Raw genomic sequence first — 20,812 nt, forward strand, 5'->3', positions numbered from 1 at the left:
TGTGTGTGTGTGTGTGTGTGTGTGCATGTGCATGTGTGTGTGTGTGTGTATGTGCATACTTTCATCATTACACATCTTCTCTATTTAGCATGCAGAGAGCACATTAAATTACTAATGTTAGGTCTCACTCTGATGTATTATACGATTTATATATATATTATATGCATCAGAGAAAGACCTAACATCAGAGAGACCTAACCTTCCAGTCGCCTAGCAACACATACACAGCTTAATGTTCTCTCAAGCTATTTGCTTTCTTTGTTTGCTTTCCCAGGTGGCATTGCTTCTTGTTCGGTATTGATTTATCAGCATTCAACGGCTGCTTTTCGTCACATTTTCTTATGAATGAGTTGTGAGACTTGTTATGTTGATATTATGTATTTGGGTTGAAAAATGATTGTCCTTTGTTGGCTGAAATGTGTTTTTCTTTTATGCAATCGAAAATGTTTACAAATGTATTTTATAATGACAAAATTATATTCATGGAGAAATAACTAAATTGGTGAATGTTGCTCTAAAAAACTATTTTGAAAGTCACAAAGTGAAATACATTTTTTGAAATCTCTGATCTTCTCCTTTCCCTTCTCTTATGGTCTCTTTCTCTCTCGCTCTCCCTCGCTCTCTCTCTCCCTAATCCTAGGTGTGACATTGGTAGTGGGCAGTGGGTGCGTTGTAATGACACCATTCAGAAGGCATGTCACTACCCTGTGAGAGGTCTGAGTGACAGCACCATCTACCAGTTCAGGGTGTGTGCCGTCAACCAGGCAGGTGTAGGACGCCCCTCTAAGGCCACCGAGCCTGTCATCACCACCGACCCTTTAGAACACACCAGAACTATGGGTAATCTGCACACTCAGATTTACACACTCTGGGTAGAGGTCATTAGATAGAGAGAGACATAACATAGGCTAAATAGAATACATTGTGTGTGTGTGTGTGGTGGGGGCTATGAGAGCGAGAGAGAGAGAGGAGCGGAGAGGACAGATGGGTGCGCTGGTCAGATGCTGTGGATCATTAGGCACAGATGAAGTACGGCCAGAAGGTTGGCTTGCCTCTGACTGTTTCCCCCAGCTCTCTCTCTCTAGCTCTCTCTCTGCTGAGCCCTGGCATGCTGGCATCGTATGGACGGTTTCTTCCATGTTATCTACTCATTGTGCTATCATGCATTTCATTTCTTTATTTTTCTCTCTCTTTTTCTTCTCAATCAGTTATCAAGGTGGACAGAGGTAGAGAGATCACCATCACCAAAGACCAGCTGGAAAGTAAGAAACCACATACATCATCATTGTAGTACTATTACTGACTGTGTTCGTAGCTATGGTACTACAGCATTTTCAATTGTATCCCCCAGCGGCTTACCCTAGACCGAATAGTTACGATACAGTATCACTGCATATTTCTGCTTTCCCCTTGGTATTCTTTTGACATTTGAAAACACATGTTCTGCAATTCTATACAGTTTAACATTACTTTTTTTGGGGGGGGGGGGGGTATTTATAATTTTTTATGGAGGGGTATTTTGAAAACACAGTTGAAGTGGAAGTGGAAAGTGATTTTTTTGTTTTGGTAAAAAACCGATTTTTTGGGGGGGTGTGTGGAAACAGTTAACTTCAACACTTTAGCCATGGGGCAGAAAGAAAATGTTGCAGTTTAAAATTGTAACATTTTTCAACTTCATATTCATCTCCAGCACCACCCCAACATCAGCATGTGTGAAAATGGCGCGTTTCTATGTTTTGTAGTAAAAAAAGATACGCGTTTCTGTTAAGGGAATTTTATAATTCCTTTATGTACTCATTAATTAAAATCAATCTGTCTATTTCTAAGAATTTGTAAGATACTTATTAACATAAAATAGACAGGGTCCAGTCTTATTAGAATTAGATAATAGTGTATATTCTCATGAGCGCGCTCCCATTTAACCACAAACAACAGTTTATATACAAAATATGACGTCATTGGTTACAGAATAAAGCTCCTCCTCTTGACCAAGATAAAACAGGTTCAAAAGTTCATTCCAACTCACCAGCGCACACACATGACACACAATATCATTTATTCTCCTGAAGGCTCACTATAATTTATTACCACTTTAGCAGACAACTCAAGATAATGGAAGACCTAAGAAGTTACTCAGTGCCTTATCTAAACATCTCAGGGCTAAGTTGGGTCGGTTCAACCATAGTTTAACGATCCTTTTTGTTTACTTTATAACCCTCACCACACACCTCTCCAACTAAGTTGGAATGGTGTTTATTATGTTTTAATTACTCCTTGTTCATGCTACATAATCCCTTCCTTATGAATTAACATTATTAATCAGATATAATAATAATACAGTGTAGAGTTCAATTAGTTATAGTTTTATCTAAATGTAAACATTGTTTAGTCATTATTCATAAAATTCCTAACAGTTTCCAATGACATAATCAACCAATTAGCAGACAGGCAATGCCTACTAACAATTGGTCAAAATCACACAGTGCACACCGTTGTCATTGGAAACACTTATCTTTCACTATCTTTTTTTACTACAAGACACCCGTGGCAATTTTGCCTATGATATTTAATATAACAACGTCATGTTTCTTCATATCTTCCATCATGCTTTGTGAAAGCAATGTACTTTGTTCCATTAGGTGGACTATTCCCTATGGTGTCCTAGTAAATGCACATTATAGCCCAGGGTAGTCAGCGTGCTTCTCTCTGAACAGGGATCATGACCCTGATGTAGCTCAAAGAGGGAGGAGGAGGCAAACACCATGGAAACACCAGGGAATGGTGTACTATTATGAGAAATAAAGAACTATCTCAACCTCATAGACTGCCATACTCTCTTTTTCGAGGCACCCTGGTACAACTTTAGGTTTCAATTCATCAATAACCTTTTGTGTGTGTGTGTGTGTGTGTGTGTGTGTGTGTGTGTGTGTGTGTGTGTGTGTGTGTGTGTGTGTGTGTGTGTGTGTGTGTGTGTGTGTGTGTGTGTGTGTGTGTGTGTGTGTGTGTGTGTGTGTGTGTGTGTGTGTGTGTGTGTGTGTGTGTGTGTGTGTGTGTATGTGTGTGTGATGACACAGTCTGTGTGTTTCTCAGAAAAAAACACATTTTATATCTGACCCTTGCTTGGTCATGTGATCCAATGCTCTGGGTCTTGTTTAGCAGGGTACACCGTAGCAAAGCTATTTGCAATGGAAAATGAAAATATGTGTTCCTATTGGACAAGTTCAGATAGTAATCCTCCCCGTCTCTAAATGTTTTCTCCTTCTGACCATGCCCCTGTTGTCTTTACTATCTTCTACACCCATCCTCCCTCCTTCCCTCTGACCTCAGGTCAGATGAAAGTCCCATTCCCTCCCACTGGTGTCCATGCCTGTGAGGTGAGTGACAACTACGCCGTGCTTAGCTGGACTGAGCCGGAGCCCAGAGGCAAGGAGCAACTTACCTTCTATGTGGAGCGGGTGAGTTAAGGCCTGTGCTCCTACTCCTACACACAATACAGAGAAACACACACACACACACACAGACCAGCTAAACATTCATTAAAACGCAGGTCCAATTAACCCTCAACCCGGCCATCTTAGTGCGTGTAGTGTCAGCCCGCAGCTGCCCATTGATCTGTTTTACTGTTGTAGACTCGGAGCCAAATTAATGAAGAGCTCTGACCATTATATAAAGATTAAAGGGGAGGGGGAAAAACACTGGCGGTGTCAGTTTAGGTGGGCATCGGTGCACTCGTTAAAAACTGAGAGACCTTGAAGTTGCTCTCTTGTCGCTAGTTAATTTGCTTTCTCATGAACTAACAACAAACGTTCCTGTGATGTGCAAGGAATGATTCCAAGAGACCATTCCCTTAATGTCAAATAGAACTTACCCGGAACGTGGTTACCATGTTCTCAGAACTTAAGATATTATGTGTACAAAACATTAGGAACACCTGCTCTTTCCATGATATAGACTGACCAGGTGAATCCACGAGAAAGCTATGATCCCTTATTGATGTCACCTGTTAAATCCACTTCAATCAGTGTAGATGAAGGGGAGGAGACAGGTTAAAGAAGGATTTTTAAGCCTTGAGACAACGATTGTGTATGTGTGACATTCAGAGGGTGAATGGGCAAGACAAAATATTTTTGTGCCTTTGAACAAGGTATGGTAGTAGGTGCCAGGCGCACTGGTTTGAGTATTTCAAGAACTGCAGCGCTGCTGGGTTTTTCACGCTCAACAATTTCCTGTGTGTATCAAGAATGGTCCACCACCCAAAGGACACCCAGCCAACTTGACACAACTGTGGGAAGCATTGGAGTCAACATGGGCCAGCATCCCTGTGGACCGCTTTCGACACCTTGTACAGTCCATGCCCTGACAAATTTAGTCTGTTCTGAGGACACAATGGGGTGGAACTCAAATATTAGGAAGGTGTTCCTAATGTTTTGCGTATGTTCTAGGCACATTTCATTGGAACGGTGCAAGATATTTAGGTATCCAGTTCTGTGAGTGAAGAGAATATTCCATCAAAGTCCCACCAAGCATACACAGAACATGGTTACCATGTTCTCAGAACATAAGATGTTCTAGACAAGTTAAATGAGAACGTTGCAAGAACATTCATGTGCCCTCCAAATTTTTTTATTACACATCACTTATTGATGCCGAGCCAATCAAGTCCCTGATTGGTGAACCACTGACCCATTCATAGCTCTTTGTCTGGCAATGTTAGGGATACTCACTCACACCGGTGCTTTTAACATAGTGTTTTCAACGTACATATTTAACACACATGGTTATATTGTGCATGTTCATTTATACAGTCATTATTATTCAACATGTCCTAGCCTGGGATTTGAACTCACAACCTTAGTTCAACGTACTTCTATCTTCCCGATGCGCCACCATGCCCGTGTCAGGTGTCAGTTAATCTGATTATTCTCTCATCCTTGAATTTATTGACTTATTTCAGCAATTTTAAAGGCTTTCTGTATAGTTGCCTAATATTGGTGGGGCATATTAACCTATTAACATATTAATGGCCTGTTTTAATGATATCCCTGAATCACTATGATCAATAAAATGTTTTCTTGAGTGTACTTTTAACAGAGCCGAGATTTACTTCAAAGTGTATTCACCAAACCGGTTGTTTCAGATCTACACAAGTGCCTAGGGAGGGGGGTTAGGGTTTCTTCTGGACAGGGCCTCTGGCCCAATAATCACATGCCCTAAAGATATCGAAACGTTGATGGAATATTCTCCTAACCCTCGAAAACTGGACGCATTAATGTTCTTGCAACGTCCCATAAAATACGTCTAGAACATTAATGTTGTATAGTCTGATAAATTCTGTTTGACATTAAGGGAATGTTCTCCTAACCTTAACACCAAAACATGTATAAAGGTTTCTCACAAGGTTTTAGCTAACATAGAATGTTCCCCCAACTAATGGAAAACTGGACAACTGGACATTACCTGTAACATTACAAAAACGTTCTCTCTCCCCATAATTGTTAGCTGGGTCAAAGCTCTCTCTCTAGGCTTTGGGCTGTGATTAAAAGTATAACTCTTGGTTTTCTAGGTTCACGGTTGTGAATTAGCCACAGTTTTGTTCTGGTTTAGTTTTAACGTCAAGGAGGTTTTATAGTACATGTTGTGGGTGTGTTCGTACATGGCCACCAAACTATAAAGGACAAAAGTGTTCCTATTTTGATGAATGTCTTACAATGACTAAAGTTTGTCAAAGTTCTGGTTGGGGGGGGGGGGGATCATTCATTTTACATCTCCCCCAAAGTGCCCCAGTTCTTCAATATCAACCAGGACTCTGCATGCTAGATGCCCAACAGCTTGCAATTACAATAATGAGAAGAAAAGCGGCAAACTGCCACAGGAAATAGCTTTTTATTGGACTTTTATAAGTAACTCTGTAATAAAACTGTCCAATCCATCAAAAGCATCTGAAATTACCAAGATCTCCCGCTTCTGTTCTGCCCAGGAATATTCAAATATCCTCGGCTCGCCCTTGGGCTTGCGCTTTATAATCGCTTATCTCCTTTTAAACACTGGGTTTTATTCAAATGTACATTTTAAAAAGGACTTAAAGATATGGGAATGAAGTTAATGGAGCAGAAAAGAGAAATAATAGTGAGAAACACTTGGATTAATCACTGTGTGTATGTCTGTCTGTCTTTCTGCCTACTTCTCTTTCCATCTACCTCCATGTCTCTTTCTGCCTGCCTGTCTCTCTCTCTGTTCGTACTTCCTTCTGTCCATCAGTCCATTGCAGGTAAAAACAGCTGGCAGCTGGCCAGCATGGACATCACGGTGGGCTCTCCCAGGTTCCCCATGTTTAACCTACAGAAGGGGAAGTCCTACTGCTTCCGGGTGCGCTCCGTCAACAAGTTTGGCGTGAGCGAACCCTCAGAGCCGAGCCCGCCAATCTCACTGGTACAACCCCAAGGTGAGGGAGAGGAATAAACGTATTCTTTCTTTAATGTTATACTAGTTCCATTGATATGGATTTGTGTATGCTGTTATAAATAAAAAACAGTTCTATGGTTATTCTACAGGGACAATGGTTCATCAGTTAACCATTTTCATCCTTCCTTCAGTACCTTCTCTATGGAAGAAAGTTTTTTTTAAACAGTTCTACCTTGAACCATAAAGGGTTCTCCTACAGGGATGGCTTTAGATAGACTGTTTTTATTTTCCTAAGAGTGTGCCAATCAGCTGAGCTCACTGTGTTATCCTGTTAGCTGCTCCTGCTCCAGCCACCTCCGTCTTGGCCATCCGAGACACAGATTCTGCTGTCCTGCTTCAGTGGCAGGAGCCCAAGGAGAAAGAGGGCATTCTGGGATACTACCTGTACTATAGCGAGGCTGGGAAGCAAGATTGGAGGACGGTCAACAACAAACCAACCACCAACACCAAGTACAGTACTGAACTCACTGTGCCATTTAAATTAACTGAGCTCCTCTATTTTGAAAGCTGTTTATATTGTTCATTGGATAAATGTTGTAGTTTACTCTCTTGACACTAATTCTACAACAGAACATGATGGGACTGTTTCCAGGACACAGACTAAGCCTAGTCCTGCTCCATTGACATTTCCAGTTAAATTGCTTTTTAGTCCATAGAACCATCCCAATGTAGAAAGAATTGCTTAGGCATTAGGGCTATATGAATAGTCAAATTTGACATTGCAACACCTAGGCCTAAACGAGGTGTTTTTTCCTCTCAGGTTTACAGTCAATGGTCTGAAGTCGAAGAAGGAGTATGTGTTCAGAGTGAAGTCTGTGGGTCGAGCTGGGAACAGTATCTACTCCAACGAGTCTCCCCCTATCCTGGTGAAAGCAGCTCTCAGTGAGTACCAGACAAAAACAGCTGACTGACCCACAATGTTGGACATGCTCCTGGGACATATTCATTAGGGCAAACTGAAATAATGAAACAAATAGAACTAGTCTCTCCCTTTTTCCCCCGTCTGTTTTCAACGAATCACGGAATAGTAATTAACTAGGAAGTCGGGGCACCACGGACAAATTTTGTTTTTAGAGTGTCAATTTCGCGAATATATCATATCTTATCGATTACAGTCTTCTATTAATGTATTATTACCTCATCAGTCATATTCTGAATGTCGCAAACCCTTGGATATCTGCACGAACTCTAGCATAGATCATGAATCAGCGATATACAAATTGGCTTAATTATTTATTTACTGACTAACTTAATCAATCACAGAATTACATAAACACACACAGACAATAGGTCATACTGACATGATAGAAAAGTCCCTAGTGGGCTAAGCCGATATGACAGCTTGGTAGACAAAGGAAAGGGGTGGGAACAGTTCAAGAGTGGGAAGCTCTGAGAGGATTCACTGTAATAAGGTTGATAACTACATTCCTAGAAATTGCTAATACTTTGAACATGAACAAACACTCATTCGAAATGAAATTGCAAATTTCATATTTACAAGTGTATGCCTTTGCTGTCCCTCTCTGCGATCGCTGGTCCGTCTGCTGGATAGTCAGTTGACAGAACGCCTCTGGTTTGTCCACCAGAGATCAATGTCTGTTGTAGGTTGTTATAATGGATACTTCAGAGTACAATTAGGAAATGTTCTCAGATCGGATGCGTGTACCAGACTAAATTATTTAAACAGCTGCAGCTTGAATAATTGTTCTTTAGTTTGTAGATTTCTTAGCCAATTCAACGTGGGAATGATCTCCACGTTCTCTGGTCTTTTCCTTTGGTAGAGTTGCCAACCATTTCAACATGTAGCGACAGCTACCATGTTTTCTGGTCTTGTCCTAGAGTTGTAGTTTAAACCACTTCACACACCAGCGTCAAACGGCATGTTTTGGTCTCTAGAGTGATAGCCATTCCAACGTGGGGACCTCGTCTGGCGTTATCTTGACTCTAGTTTGTAGATTTCTTAACCATTCAAGACGTCCGGCTTGCCGTGGGTCTCTTTGGCATCGAGTAGTACTTCTTCTCTGTTGAAAGTTTCAGAGTTCCAGCCATTTCAACGTGGGAACTCCTGTCCCTGCGTTTTTGACTAATGTACATTTAGTCAGAAGTCCTTTATAAGCACTCGCCTTGGAGGGTGGTTCCATGACGCCTGATGTACTGTCTGGGCTCACAGGGGCGTTCTAAACAAGTATCTCGTTTAGAAGTCCAACATCACATTACATCTTCTCACAAATAGTTTCATATTCAATCATATAGTTTATACAACCATCAGATGCAAACCCCATAATTGAGAAGTGTACACAAACAAAGACACAGTAATGTATGTTTCCTGTCCTTCATGAGATCACCAAATGAAACAAACTCGACATTACTGTCCCTTAAGTGTCCACGGACCATTCCCACATTCTCAAGCATAGAAATATTGTTTAATTGTCAAATTTTGGGGATTAGGAGTTTTGGCAAGAATAATGTCTTTGTTCTCCCTCAATACTCCATGGCAGCGAAGAGAGTTTCTCCCAGGAATTTATGACCGTTGTAAAACCTGTGGTGGGAGAGAAAGTGAGAGGGGGAGGGGTCACGATATACACCCAAAAGGGCCACGTCGTGACACAGGGAAATGTGTTTATACTTGTGAATGTTTTCATAGTGATCTCTTATTTACACTTTCACTGGCTAATTTGACGGGATAAGGAGGTGTAAATGTGAAATATTAAGTGATCATGTAAATTAGTTGGAGTCCATTTTCTTTTTCAGTCAGTCTTTGTTAGTAGCCAAGGCTTGTTTCTCTGTATTCTCCTTTCTCTTCATCAATCTATTCCTGATCTCAATTCACCATTAGTTCATAACAGCCTCATGAACCCATTACATGATGACAGGTATTAGATCTAATGGGTAGGCTCCTGAATTATTTTGGTTTGTCCACAAACACAGTGAAATACATAGACTTGTGATGAGGCAGGAACCTGATCAATAACTGCTGACCCCTCTCACTGCTGTCTCACCCTATAATAGCATGTCTGATAATAATAATAACATGCACTCTGCAGGCTGCTACATTGTAATGACCGCTCATTTTAGCTGCCACTCACAGTGATGCCAGATTCCGAATCTGGACTCGGATCAGTTGATGATATGGCTGAAATCCAATACTTTGTGTCTGGAACCCTGTGTGGCCTTAAATTAACTGACCTGATACATGGAAGTGGACAGAATAGAATAGAATGGAATACAGAAGAATAGAAGCTGATTAGCTATTTATTAAAAACACTATCCATCTAAGCTATCTATCTAAATGTAATACTTTTTTTGTTTGTCTCTGGGCAGGCTGAGGAAACGTATAGCATGCCCAAACTTTCTTTTCAAATACATCTCCCCTTCCCAGTTGCCCCATCCCCTTCCTCTGCCATCGCCCTGCTGCTCTGCACTGGCTCTGAGATGATTCTCACCTGGAGAGCCCCTGCTAACAATGGAGGAGACCCTGTACGAGGCTACTACCTAGACCAGAAGGACAAAGAGCTGGACGCCTGGAGAAAGGTCAACACCAAGCCTGCCAAGGAGAGGCAGCACAAGGTGAGGAAGGATCTGGTGCCAGTACCCAGGTGTCACTGCCGTTAGAATGTTGGGTCACATTTGACATGACAAAGGCCCTCTACCAGAGTAATGTTAAGGATAAACGCTGATGCTCTGTATATTATCTTGTAAATAACTGACGACTTTTATCCCGCTTATACTACAGTTGCCAGAGAAAACAATACTGAAGCACATATTTACCGGTAGAAATTACGTGTTTTAATTGATATTTACATTTTGATAAGTAAGTTCATTCTTTTTCATCCTCCCACCAAACCTGGTCATTAGTTCTATCGGTTAGCTAGCCAACATAGCAGGCGGAACATAAACTTCTGAGCGGAGTTCCCACATCCGGTTTTCAGAACATCTGGTTGTTGGCAACTCCACTAAGGCTCGGTTGCCAAAGACATGACCCAGTTGTCCATTCTTTGCGATTTTGCCTGGCATTGAAGAGTAGCTTTGTCCTTAAAGAGACACTGTTCATTACAGTAGAGGAGATCGCATTGCATATCAAACACTAGGCTAGAAGCTACTGTGGCGAAATAGTTTGTTGCTAGCAAATCTGCCAATATGACGAACAAATTCAACAATACCAGTTGCTGAAAACAGCTGGTCACACTACAAACACGTGGGAGGATTTGACATCATAGCTTCAACTGCGTCATGAAGAACCGGAGAAATTCATGTTCATCACTCACCACGTTAGGTCATCAGATGCTGCAAAGAAATTATATGCAAAAGAAAATGAATGCTATCTAGCTAGCTAAGTTTTCCCTCGCTGGACCTGCGTTTACAAAGTATCCTATTTCGGTTTGCGTGGTTGTTGTTTTGGCCTTCTGTAACTTTGTAGCAAGTATGGTCTGCGTGGTGCAGGGGTTTAGAATGGGGGAAAAGGCGCCTATTGTTGGAACTATTTCAGAGGTGTCCTATATCTTTTCCAACTGTCCCGTATATCTACATGTAATGCCCACTCTAGAATGCCTTCCTAGCTAATTATTCAACAATGCCGTGGTATAACTAAAATGTAATAACCAACAGGGGCACAACTTTCACATTCTGAAATTGCATTTTTGTCCCCTCTGGAATACACCCCATTAGAACTAACGTCTTTGTATCTACGTAGAAAACAGAATTAGTGGTGGTCAGAGAGCTGAACATAAGGCTCCGGTGGAGGTATACTGGAGGAAAAAAACACATTCCCTCTATTACCTTAGCTGTGTTACTAGGCAACGAGTGGTGGTGCCAATGGAGACTAATGGAAATTGTTACCTGTCTCTTTTTGCAACGGAAATGACAGGTGTCCTGTAACTTTATGGCGTGTAAAAGAGTTATATTTAAGCAATAAGGGCCGGGGGGGTGTGGTCAATATACCACAAACCCCCGAGGTGCCTTATTGCTAATATAAACTGGTTACCAACGTAATTAGAGCAGGAAAAACAAATGTTTTGTCATACCCGTGGTATACGGTCTGATATTCCACGGCTGTCAGCCAATCAATATTCAGGGTTCAAACCACCCAGTTTATAATGTTGTTTTTAGAGTCAACAGAACAAAGCAATTCAAAGTCTGCCATACTGAAAAAAAGTTTAGAAGTTTGGAGCAAACTGTGCTTTTTCACTAACCAGGGTCTTGTTCAGGAGGCAGGGATGTAATGTGCAATAAGAAACGCTTGTTTTCGTTTTCTATTGCAAAACATACTGCTACGGTGTGCCCTAATGTCCAAGGTATTTAACATATAAAGCCATTGATCTGCTTGCAGGCATTAATGAAAACACAGTGGTCACATGCAGTGCCCTCTGTTGGGCGAATCCAGCCCCTAAAACTGCCCAGTCTCTTCCAATAATAGTTCCTCCCATCTCTGAGTTCGCTTTTTGCTCTTATTTTTACAAGCTGCTCACTTGCTGCCTCCGTGTAAATGAGATTAATTAGAATATTGATCCAGCGGAGGTGTCATTCTCGGGGCACTCTGGTCTTCCTGCTTGTGTAAACCAATGTAAATTATTTTACCCCCTGAATCCTTTCCTTCCACCACCACTGGTTTAGCAGTCAGGCAGGCATGTCACCTATCCAGCCTCATTAGAAGAATGTCTGAGATGTGAACCCTTAGGATTTTTAGTTATCTCTCTTAGTTTGGAATTCCACCACCATTTCGACTGTAGTGCCTTTACTTCCACTGATTCAGAATCAGGTGAACTGATGCCATCTGGTGGCGATAAGTTGAATTGACAGACACTTTGGGACGAATGCCCCTTATCCCCTTATCCCATTTATACTTCACTGCAGAGCTCCAAGCAGCACTGTCTAGGTATTGATTTGATGAAGAGGCTTTTGTTGTACCTAAGTAGGGCTAGCCTAGTGACCAATCTATAAATATAGGAGGCATAGTCTTTCGATGGTGTGATTCCTATCACACTCAAATAAGCCCCTCAGGTTTGTCTATTGATAGCCATTGTCCCATGGCTCAGTCCCCCTAAAGCAGAATAACTTCATAGGCGATAAGGACTTTAAAGGCTAAGTGGCTGTGAATAAAGTGGTTGGGATCGATGATCTGAATCCCCTTCCTAAAGCCAGCCAAACTACACTGGCAGAATTTATACTTTGCTTTACAGTATGTGGCTCAGTTAGGATTAGCCAAGTTGTTCTCAACTGTAGAATGTACACTACCGCTCAAAAGTTTTAGATCACCTACTCATTCAAGGGTTTTTCTTTGTTTTCACACATATGGAATCATGTAGTAACCAAAACAGTGTTAAACAAATCAAAATAAATGTTATATTTGAGATTCTTCAAATAGCCACCCATTGCCTTGATGACAGCTTTGCACAATATTGGCATTCTCTCAACCAGCTTCATCAGGTCACCTGGAATGTATTTCAATTAACAGGTGTGCCTTGTTAAAAGTTAATTTGTGGAATTTCTTTCCTTCTTAATGCGTTTGAGCCAATCAGTTATGTTGTGACAAGGTAAGGGGGTATACAGAAGATAGCCCTAATTTGACCAAATCCATAATATGGCAAGAACAGCTCAAATAAGCAAAGAGAAACGACAGTCCATCATTACTTTAAGACATGATGGTCAGTCAATACGGAAAATGTCAAGAACTTTGAATGTTTCTTCAAGTGCAGTCGCAAAAACCATCCAGCGCTATGATGAAACTGTCTCTCATGAGGACTGTCACAGGAAATGAAGACCCAGAGTTACCTCTGCTGCAGAAGATAAGTTAATTAGAGTTACCAGCCTCAGAAATTGCAGCCTAAATAAATGCTTCACAGAGTTCAAGTAACAGACACATCTCAACATCAACTGTTCAGAGGAGACTGTGTGAACCAGGCCTTCATGGTCGAATTGCTGCAAAGAAACCACTACTAATGGACACCGATAAGAAGAAGGGACTTGCTTGGGCAAAGAAACACGAGCAATGGACATTAGACCGCTGGAAATTTGTCCTTTGGTCTGGAGTCTAAATTAGAGATTTTTGATTCCAACCGCTGTGTCTTTGTGAGACGCGGTATGGGTGAAGGATGATCTCCGAATGTGTATTTCCCACCGTAAAGCATGGAGGAGGAGGTGTTATAGTGTGTGTGTGGGGGGGGGGGGGGGGGGGGACGACTTTGCTGGTGACCTTGTCTGTGATTTATTTACAATTCAAAGGCACACTAAACCAGCATGGCTACCACAGCATTCTGTAGCGATACGCCATCCCATCTGGTTTGTGCTTAGTGGGACTATCATTTGTTTTTCAACAGGACAATGACCTAACACACCTCCAGGTTGTGTAAGGGCTAATTTACCAAGAAGGAGAGTGATGGAGTGCTGCATCAGATGACCTGGCCTCCACAATCCCCCGACCTCAACCAAATTGAGATGGTTTGGGATGAGTCGGACTGCAGAATGAAGGAAAAGCAGCCAACAAGTGCTCAACATATGTGGGAACTCCTTTAAGACTATTGGAAAAGCATTCCAGTTGAAGCTGGTTGAGAGAATGCCAAGAGTGTGCAAAGCTATCATCAGGGCAAAGGGTGGCTACTTTGTTTAATACTTTTTTGGTTACTACATGATTCCATATGTGTAATTTCATAGTTTTGATATATTCACTATTATTCTACAATGTAGAAAATAGTACAAATAAAATAAAAACCCTTGAATGAGTAGGTGTTCTAAAACTTTGACCAGTAGTGTACATCACATCAATGGAGATGAGTAGAGACGAGAGTGTGCGGACTGTATCTCTGACTACATCGAGTCGCTGTCAATCGATAGTTCTAAAAATGTAAATACGGAAACCCTTACAGTGTACCTGTGTTTGTCCTCTGTAGCTCCGTGCCATTCTTTATTTGCTGAAATCCATAATTTTTTAAATAAAACGTTAATCAAATGGAACCACTGACTGTTTCCTCGTCTCGACTGACAGCGTCTCGATGTAGTTGGAGGTACACACCTTCCACAGTCGTCGCAACCCAACTCCACCGACATGTCCATATGTGTGGAGTTGAGAAAGCAAGCTAAATTAGGATGAGAGAGCACAACCTCAGATTTAAGATGAATCTCTGCGAATATGCCCGAGGTTATCCAGATACTATGTTGCATTATCTTTAAAAGGTACCTTTTTTGATTTGTCAACTGTTTGTCCATGCAGGAACTGATGTGCTGAAACTCAAAGCTAGCTGACCCTTGATTTCTCAATGACCAGGGTATTGTTCAGTAGGCACCAAATAGAAAACTTGACCAATAAGAAATGTTCATTTCTGTTGCAAAATGTTTTTAAAATGTTTTTCTAAGGTGTGTCCTAATGAACACAACCCTGGTTGTAATTTGTACAGTAACTGTGTTCATTTTGTGTTGTCTTATTTACAGGTCTGTAATCTGGATGAGGGACATTACTATCAGTTCCGTGTTTTTGCTGCCAACGTGGTTGGTGTTGGTAAACCCTCTGAGCCCAGTGAGGCTTTCCTGTGTGAGGAGTGGACCATGCCTGAGCCAGGTGAGGATGATGCAATCATCATGAAAATACACACACTCACTTACGCATACACGGACGCAAAGAGTACGCACACACACACACACGTTTACTCTCTAAAACACACACACATTCACACGTTTGCTCTCTAAAACACACACACTCTCTCTCTTTCTCTCTCTCTCTACTCACTCTGCCATTCGGTAATGGAGCAGTTCAATACACAGCCGTGGCCAGCTGTGTTGGCCCCATGGTCTTTCTCATATAATGCTGCCTGTTGTGATATTCATATTGGAAATGGAGAGAGCCACACACCATTTATCCCACACAGCCCATTAATCCAGCTGAATCCAGCCGGCTCTCCCCGTGTCGTAAATAATTTAAATGCGACTGAAAATCGTTAAGCAAATTAACTACCGTGCACTGGCACTTAGAACGAAGGGGTAGATTAAGCAAAATCACTTTACTTGTTTTTTAAATGTTATTATTGTTATTTGTTTGTTTCTTTATGATGGCCTGTTCTGTCATGGACAACTTGGCTGTTTATGGGTGATTATAGAACACGGATAAATATCAATATTTTCCCTGTTTTAGATTTTAAATAATTTCAAATACTTTATCTGTGCTTGAATCAGCATGCATGTTGCAATGTAACCAATAGAAAATCCCAAAAAAGTGCGGACCGTGCACACCTAGCACTCCAATCAGGATGAACCAAACACTGATTTCAAATAGTACTTGAACCCAGGTCTGGTTGGTATATTTCTAACACAGTAGACACTTATCAATCCATGTACTGTATAGAATGAAAGACTATGGCTTGATACAGATAAACAAATGTGTTTTTTCCCATATTTCTCTCTTTGTGTTATTCTAACCCCACTCATCCCCCAGGCTGCCCTTATGACCTGGAATGCAGGGAGGTGAGGCATAACTCTCTGGTCCTCCTGTGGGCACTGCCTCTCTACGAAGGACAGCAAGGACCAATCACAGGGTACCTGGTGGAGCTGAGCGAGGGCGACCAATCACAGAGCTGGACTGCTGTGAATGAAGAGCCAATTGCAGATACCTTTTTGAAGGTTGGTGAGATCCTAGAGGTTGGTGAGATCCTAGGGCCCAGGTCTCGGAGGACCTGGGCCCTAGGACCATGCGTCGGGACTGCCGCCCGTGGTGACTCCTTGCTGTCCCCAGTCCGCCTGGCCTTGCTGCTATTCCAGTTTCAGCTGTTCTGCCTGCGGTTATGGAACCGCCACCTGTCCCAGACCTGTTGTTTTTCAACTCTTGATGATCGGCTATGAAAAGCCAACTGAAAATTATTCATGATTATTATTTGACCATGCTTGTCACTTATGAACATTTTTGAACATCTTGGCATAGTTCTGTTATAATCTCCACCCGGCACAGCCAGAAGAGGACTGGCCACCCCTCATAGCCTGGTTCCTCTCTAGGTTTCTTCCTAGGTTTTGGCCTTTCTAGGGAGTTTTTCCTAGCCACCGTGCTTCTACACCTGCATTACTAGCTGTTTGGGGTTTTAGGCTGGGTGTCTGTACAGCACTTCGAGATATTAGCTGATGTACGAAGGGCTATATAAAATAAAATTGATTGAATTGATTGATACACTTGGCTTATGTAATAAGGATATAGATACATTGAAATAGAGTTAATATGTTCTTGTTTTTGATAAAATGGATCAAATATTTCATTTTGGTGTTCCCAGGTGTCAGGCCTCCAGGCAGGTCGGACCTATCGTTTCAGAGTGTGTGCTTTCAACAAGGCTGGAATGGGCATCCCTTCTCTGCCCTCTGAGCTTATCAGAGCCCAGACCCAACCAGGTGAGTCATTTTAGGGTTTTAGTTAGCCTGGTTCAAGGTCTGTTTGTGTTTGGCGTAACAATGACCATAGGAGTTGGCAAAAGAGCACAAACATGTCTGGGACCAGGCTTGATTTTAGCAATACAAGTCCCTGATTAACAAAATCACCAGAATTATTTTTGATTCATGTTCTTTCTCCATCAGGCACCAGAGACATAGAGATTGGTGTGGACAATGATGGCTTCATCTTCCTGGCCTTTGAGGCCACTGAAATTACGGAGAAGAGCACGTTTGTCTGGAGCAAGAACTACAAAGAGGCTATTGAAGCTGGGAGAGCCAGGGTACTGTGGGAGAACAATAGGTACTGCAATGTTGTATGTGTGTGTGTGTGTGTCTTTACAGAGAAAGAAAAAATTGACCTGTAGAGTTGAGAGAGGGCATGTAACCCATGAAAGACTTGTTTAATGTTAAGAGGTCAGCAAAGGGTCAGACTCAGTGGAGCTTCTTCCTCACCTCACACTACGATGCAAAATGTACTCCCTTTTCACTGAGCACTATGGTCCCATTCAGGCCTACTTAGTCCCCTGGTCTGTCCTTTAAACCCACTGTCCTTCTAGCCGTCCTTTTAGCTAACTGTCCTTCCTTCTGTCCATCCCCAGGTCCATCCTAACCTTCACAAACGCCACTAAAGAGGACCTGGGCCTGTACACAGCAGAGATGAGTGACAACCCAAACATCTCTTCCAGTTTCACCTTCACTGCGGAAGGTACTTTATACTCCAAGCTAAAGAAGACCTGCGCAAAAGATTGCTGCTCCCTGTAATTCTCCCTCTCTTTCTTTTCCCATAGATCTGGACAGACTGACTGAGCTCGGCTGGCACATCTGCCACCCATGTAAGACTTAGTTACTGTAATAATACAAGTCTCTATCGAGCTAAAACAATTGATAGTATTCCTTTTCAAATAGAAACAGGCATTATAATATATTGTTCAACATCCCAATTTCAACAACCTATTCCCTCAGATGTTTTCTTGGGTAAGCCCTATTTTTCAATTCCTGTCATTGTTGTTGAGCACCCTTCCTAGATTATTTTGTTTGCTGAAGCTTGGAGGCCAACTTGAATCCATAACTTATTCCCTATTCATTGTTCTCTCCCCCTACAGTGATAGCCCTGCGCTCCAAGTGGCAGGTGGAGGTGTCAGAGAAAGGGAACGTGCGTCTCTGGATGCAGACTGAGAGCCTGAGCAACGCTGCAGAGCTCCACCTCATTCTCAACGACAGAGAGATCTCCAGTACTGCAGTAAGGAACACTTCAAAACGCAGGCTATGTGTTCTAATCTCAGAACCCAGAACTAAATCGTGTGCCTACTAGTTGTCAGGAGAGTGTGTGTGTCCCAAATGAATACTAAAACTAGCTTGGGTGTCAGAATGTTCCTGCTTTAATCGATGGTGCAGTAATGTATGAATAGGAAGACGATGACAAGTTGGTTAAAACAGAAATAGACCGATCCAGGCAAGTTATAGCATGTCTCCCAGAGGTGTGCATAAACTACTGCATTTTGCATACACACATTTATTTCTGAATATATGCAGATGGTTATCTGTTCCCGGATGCAATTTCATTTCCAGTGAAAATCTCCATAAATCAACGAAATGTAGATGGGCCACAAAATAGCAAAATGTTTTATATTTTCCCATTCAAGTTTGCATTAGTAAGAGGTCAATAGACTGTCGGCAGACGTTGTTGCAACAGATGTGGATTTTCCATGGGATTAATAAACTAATATTACACAACTTGCATGTTTTGGACTCAGTGTCTTGCATGTGGTTACTTGGTAAGGAACAGCATGATTGCATCCATGCACGTGTGTTCACGTGAACGTCAACACTGCTAAGGGTTTATTACTAAATGACTACAGATGAGGATTTTGTGAATAAACCAAACACCATTTCCCCCATTTTAGCCCCTTGCCTTGATTAGCTGAAATCAACATGCAAGTCACACTTGTAGAAGTTATTGTAAAAACGTGGGTTCTGTGAGGTGCGTGTGTGTGCACATGTATGTACATACGTGTGTGCACATGTATGTACATACGCGTGCATTCATGTGCTTGTGTGTGTCCTCTCTCTTCTCTCTCCCTAGGCCCATAAGATTAACTTTGACAAGGCCAGTGGGCTGATAGAGATTCTGTTTGACCAGCTGTCTAAGGAGGACGAGGGCTCCTACACAGCTCAGCTCTGCGATGGCCGAGCCAAGAATCAGTTCACCCTGGTGCTCGTGGACGAGAGTGAGTCCATCTGGTCACCCAAACTCATTACCGGGATGTCCATACTACCGAACCGAGCTGAGCTAAACCAAGCTGTGATGAGCTGGCCTGTTTTCGCATCCACCATAGTTGCTGGAAGTGCTGAGCTGAGTTTGCTTCAGATCGGCACAATAGTGTGAAAAGGGCAGCTTACTATTGCTGTGAACTCTAGAGAGCAGTAAATGTTTGGCACGACTTGATATATAGATTTGTTCCAATCGATTTGGTTATTGCAGTCAATGTTACTGTCTTATTATTGGTAGTTACTACATATCCTCAGTGTGCTAGTAGGGATGTAACCCTGTGGTTGTGTCTTTGACAGAGTTCCGTCAGACACTGACTCAATCCATGGCCAACAGAATGGACTACAAGAGAAAGTCAGGTGAGTGTTCCCCTATTGGCCCCTAGTTTACCCCTGACCTCTGGGCTGGATCCAGTGCTTCATTTTGTAAATCGGGAGGTCCTGGAACACATAGTGAGTGCAGGGGGGGGGGGGTATCCGGGGGGCTCTGAGGTACACATTGAGTCAAAGTGTCAAACACAAAGTGGCAGCGCAGCAGACGGAGTAAACAGCCAAGTAGCCTACTGTCTATGGTGGTGAAACGGACAGCACTCTCCAAAGCCTTTTAGACGTCCCTGCAGTATGCCCATATGCTTGAGTACAGCTGCGAGGCTTACACAAGTCTGAATTTCGTATAGCCTCATTTTCCAGACGTCAATGTAGAGCAACATTTTTAGACGACACTGCAGAACACATTATGCATTGTGCACACATACTCAGCTGTGGGGCTGACACGACCAGCATTTCATGTCATTTTCAAGACATCAAATGTAGCAGTAGAACAAATATCACACTATTGGAATATAACTTCAAATAAGATAGATCAGTGTACGCTACAGCAGAACACACACATGACAATATATAGGCCTTCCTGTGTGATAATATGAAGCACATATTCAGATTACCTTCACAGTACCGAACAAGTTTGTAAAGGGAAAAAAATGTCCTACCTTAGTTTTCAAAACCTCCCACAATGACTCTCCCCATGTCAAGTCCATTGAACCCCTAAGAGTCAATTTCTTGCTCAAGGCCATGAGCGGGCCTGTGGCTGGGACAATTAGCTTCCTCTTAAGGATTTTCTGAAGACTCTGGCTGTAGTGTCTATTACTTCATTTTGAGTGTTAAGTATTTATATTTTTTATTTAACTAGGCAAGTCAGTTAAGAACAAATTCTTATTTACAATGACGGCCTAACCCGCACGAAGCTGGGCGAATTGTGCATCGCCCTATGGACTCCCAATCACGGCCGGTTGTGGACCAGGGTCTGTAGTGACGCCTCTAGCACTGAGATGGAGTGACTTAGACCGCTGCGCCACTCGGGAGCCCTAAAAACTATTACCTGGGTATCCTCTTTAGCCTTGTCTATAAGGCTTGCTGCCACCAAATGTGCCTTGGTTCGGGCATGTTCAAAACCTTTTTTTTCTGAGGGCATCCCACCCACTCTTTTGCTAGTTTCATCCCTCCCAGTGATTTCTAGACCCAAGCGCCCTACATTTTTGCATGTTGTACAGCCCAACTTTTAATTCTAAATGACAAGCCAGGGGTTATATGTTTGATTGTTCTTGAACTGCAAATTGCACCTGCTCTGAGCACTTCGTTGGTGGATGCACTGCCCCCCTCCCCCCAGCTCCCCGTCTCCCTCTCCCGC

General features: G+C 42.3%; 1 protein-coding gene across 2 annotated transcripts in view; it reads left to right on the forward strand.

Annotated features, from left to right (window-relative positions):
* myom3 (myomesin 3) overlaps positions 1–20,812 on the forward strand; it is a 71,213-nt gene that overhangs the window by 40,896 nt on the left and 9,505 nt on the right. For both annotated transcript variants that reach the window (XR_011672716.1, XM_071383695.1), the window contains exons 12-27: positions 641–840; positions 1,209–1,262; positions 3,328–3,455; positions 6,259–6,442; positions 6,738–6,912; positions 7,223–7,344; positions 9,842–10,029; positions 14,884–15,010; positions 15,881–16,065; positions 16,704–16,818; positions 17,002–17,158; positions 17,457–17,563; positions 17,646–17,690; positions 17,961–18,097; positions 18,941–19,085; positions 19,426–19,485. Coding sequence is in view for 1 of the 2 variants with exons in the window: in XM_071383695.1 (XP_071239796.1) it covers positions 641–840; positions 1,209–1,262; positions 3,328–3,455; positions 6,259–6,442; positions 6,738–6,912; positions 7,223–7,344; positions 9,842–10,029; positions 14,884–15,010; positions 15,881–16,065; positions 16,704–16,818; positions 17,002–17,158; positions 17,457–17,563; positions 17,646–17,690; positions 17,961–18,097; positions 18,941–19,085; positions 19,426–19,485 (2,129 nt within the window). In the remaining variant the exon portion in view is untranslated. The remainder of the gene's footprint in view (positions 1–640; positions 841–1,208; positions 1,263–3,327; positions 3,456–6,258; positions 6,443–6,737; positions 6,913–7,222; positions 7,345–9,841; positions 10,030–14,883; positions 15,011–15,880; positions 16,066–16,703; positions 16,819–17,001; positions 17,159–17,456; positions 17,564–17,645; positions 17,691–17,960; positions 18,098–18,940; positions 19,086–19,425; positions 19,486–20,812) is intronic.

Source organism: Salvelinus alpinus, chromosome 35 (genome assembly GCF_045679555.1).
Source record: "Salvelinus alpinus chromosome 35, SLU_Salpinus.1, whole genome shotgun sequence".
In the NCBI taxonomy this organism is placed as follows: domain Eukaryota; kingdom Metazoa; phylum Chordata; class Actinopteri; order Salmoniformes; family Salmonidae; genus Salvelinus; species Salvelinus alpinus.